The sequence below is a fragment of the Cyprinodon variegatus genome, unplaced genomic scaffold (genome assembly GCF_000732505.1).
Source record: "Cyprinodon variegatus isolate N-32 unplaced genomic scaffold, C_variegatus-1.0 Scaffold656, whole genome shotgun sequence".
In the NCBI taxonomy this organism is placed as follows: domain Eukaryota; kingdom Metazoa; phylum Chordata; class Actinopteri; order Cyprinodontiformes; family Cyprinodontidae; genus Cyprinodon; species Cyprinodon variegatus.
The window spans coordinates 322,463-323,623 of record NW_015151109.1 but is presented as its reverse complement, the minus strand read 5'-3'; the positions used below and the strand labels follow the sequence as shown (position 1 = coordinate 323,623).

Here is a 1,161-nt window from a genome sequence, read left to right as displayed (position 1 = left end):
GCCGATTATATCGTGCATCCCTACAGCCAGGTATTGGAGCCAAAAAATGGCATCGGAGCAACACTACTTAACAATATTTTACAAGATACAAAATCCTTATTCTGAGGATAATTTACATTTGTTGGTACAAACGATTAAATGAGAGAAAAAAATAAAAGCCTTCGCAGAAATAAATGATTAAAGTTAATACTTAATTCTGCTTGGATATAATCAATCAATCAATCTCTTTATTTAAACACAATTATGGTCCTTAAACAGACAAAAACAAGAACAGTAATAAAAAAAAGAGAAAAATATATCATAAAATAATCAATCACTGACATAAATTAAAGTGCCAATGATTCCACAAACTGGAGAAGAATCTCACTGAGCTTTGAACAGATTTGGTTATAAAATAACTGCATTTAGTGTGCCTCCCATTAGATATGTAAAAACTACTGTAACGTTACACAGGGAGCATTTTGGTATTTTTATCTTTCTATATTTTTTTAATTTAGCATCAGTGATAAAATTACATTAATAATGTCTAAAAAATGAAAATGGCAGAATTTTTTTCTCTAGCTTTAAATTGCTTCCAAAGATTATTGATGAATTAATGAATAAATAAAATTACTGTGCAGTCTACGAATAGATTAAAACAGAAAAAGTCCCTTCTTCATGCATCTAGTGTCCTGATGAAGCCCAATTTTTATAGTAAACCTAGATGAAGACTACAAGGAAATAAGTATTTTGGTGTCATCACTTTATCACCAACAAAATAGCATTAAAATATATTGTAATTAGATTCCATATTGTCGACCACCAATACTGAAGCAGGAAAACCAGGTTCTGAATGGAATAGAAATCAAAAACTTGCGTAATTTTACTGCCTAAAAGCTCTTCAATATTTCAATAACTTTGCTTCTAAAAAGCCCCAGTCTTTTAATGAAGAAAGGTGATTGTACAAATGTTTTAATAACTTTAATTTAATACAAAAACAAGTTTAATTTTATGTTTTTAATTGAGAAAGTACACCTCAGTACTTCATGTGTGTATTGAGTTTATGGAGGATCAGCCTGTGCTGCTGGCTGCTGATGGCTCAGCCAACATGTGAGAGAAGATCTCCAGCTCTAAATATCATATTCAGAATTTAAACTTTTGAAAGTTCTTTAAATCTGAAAT

General features: G+C 30.2%; 1 protein-coding gene across 1 annotated transcript in view; it reads right to left on the bottom strand.

Annotated features, from left to right (window-relative positions):
- LOC107096878 (protein regulator of cytokinesis 1-like) overlaps positions 1–1,161 on the bottom strand; it is a 10,603-nt gene that overhangs the window by 6,741 nt on the left and 2,701 nt on the right. Inside the window, exon 3 of the mRNA XM_015393764.1 lies at positions 809–828. Coding sequence (XP_015249250.1) covers positions 809–828 — 20 coding nt within the window. The remainder of the gene's footprint in view (positions 1–808; positions 829–1,161) is intronic.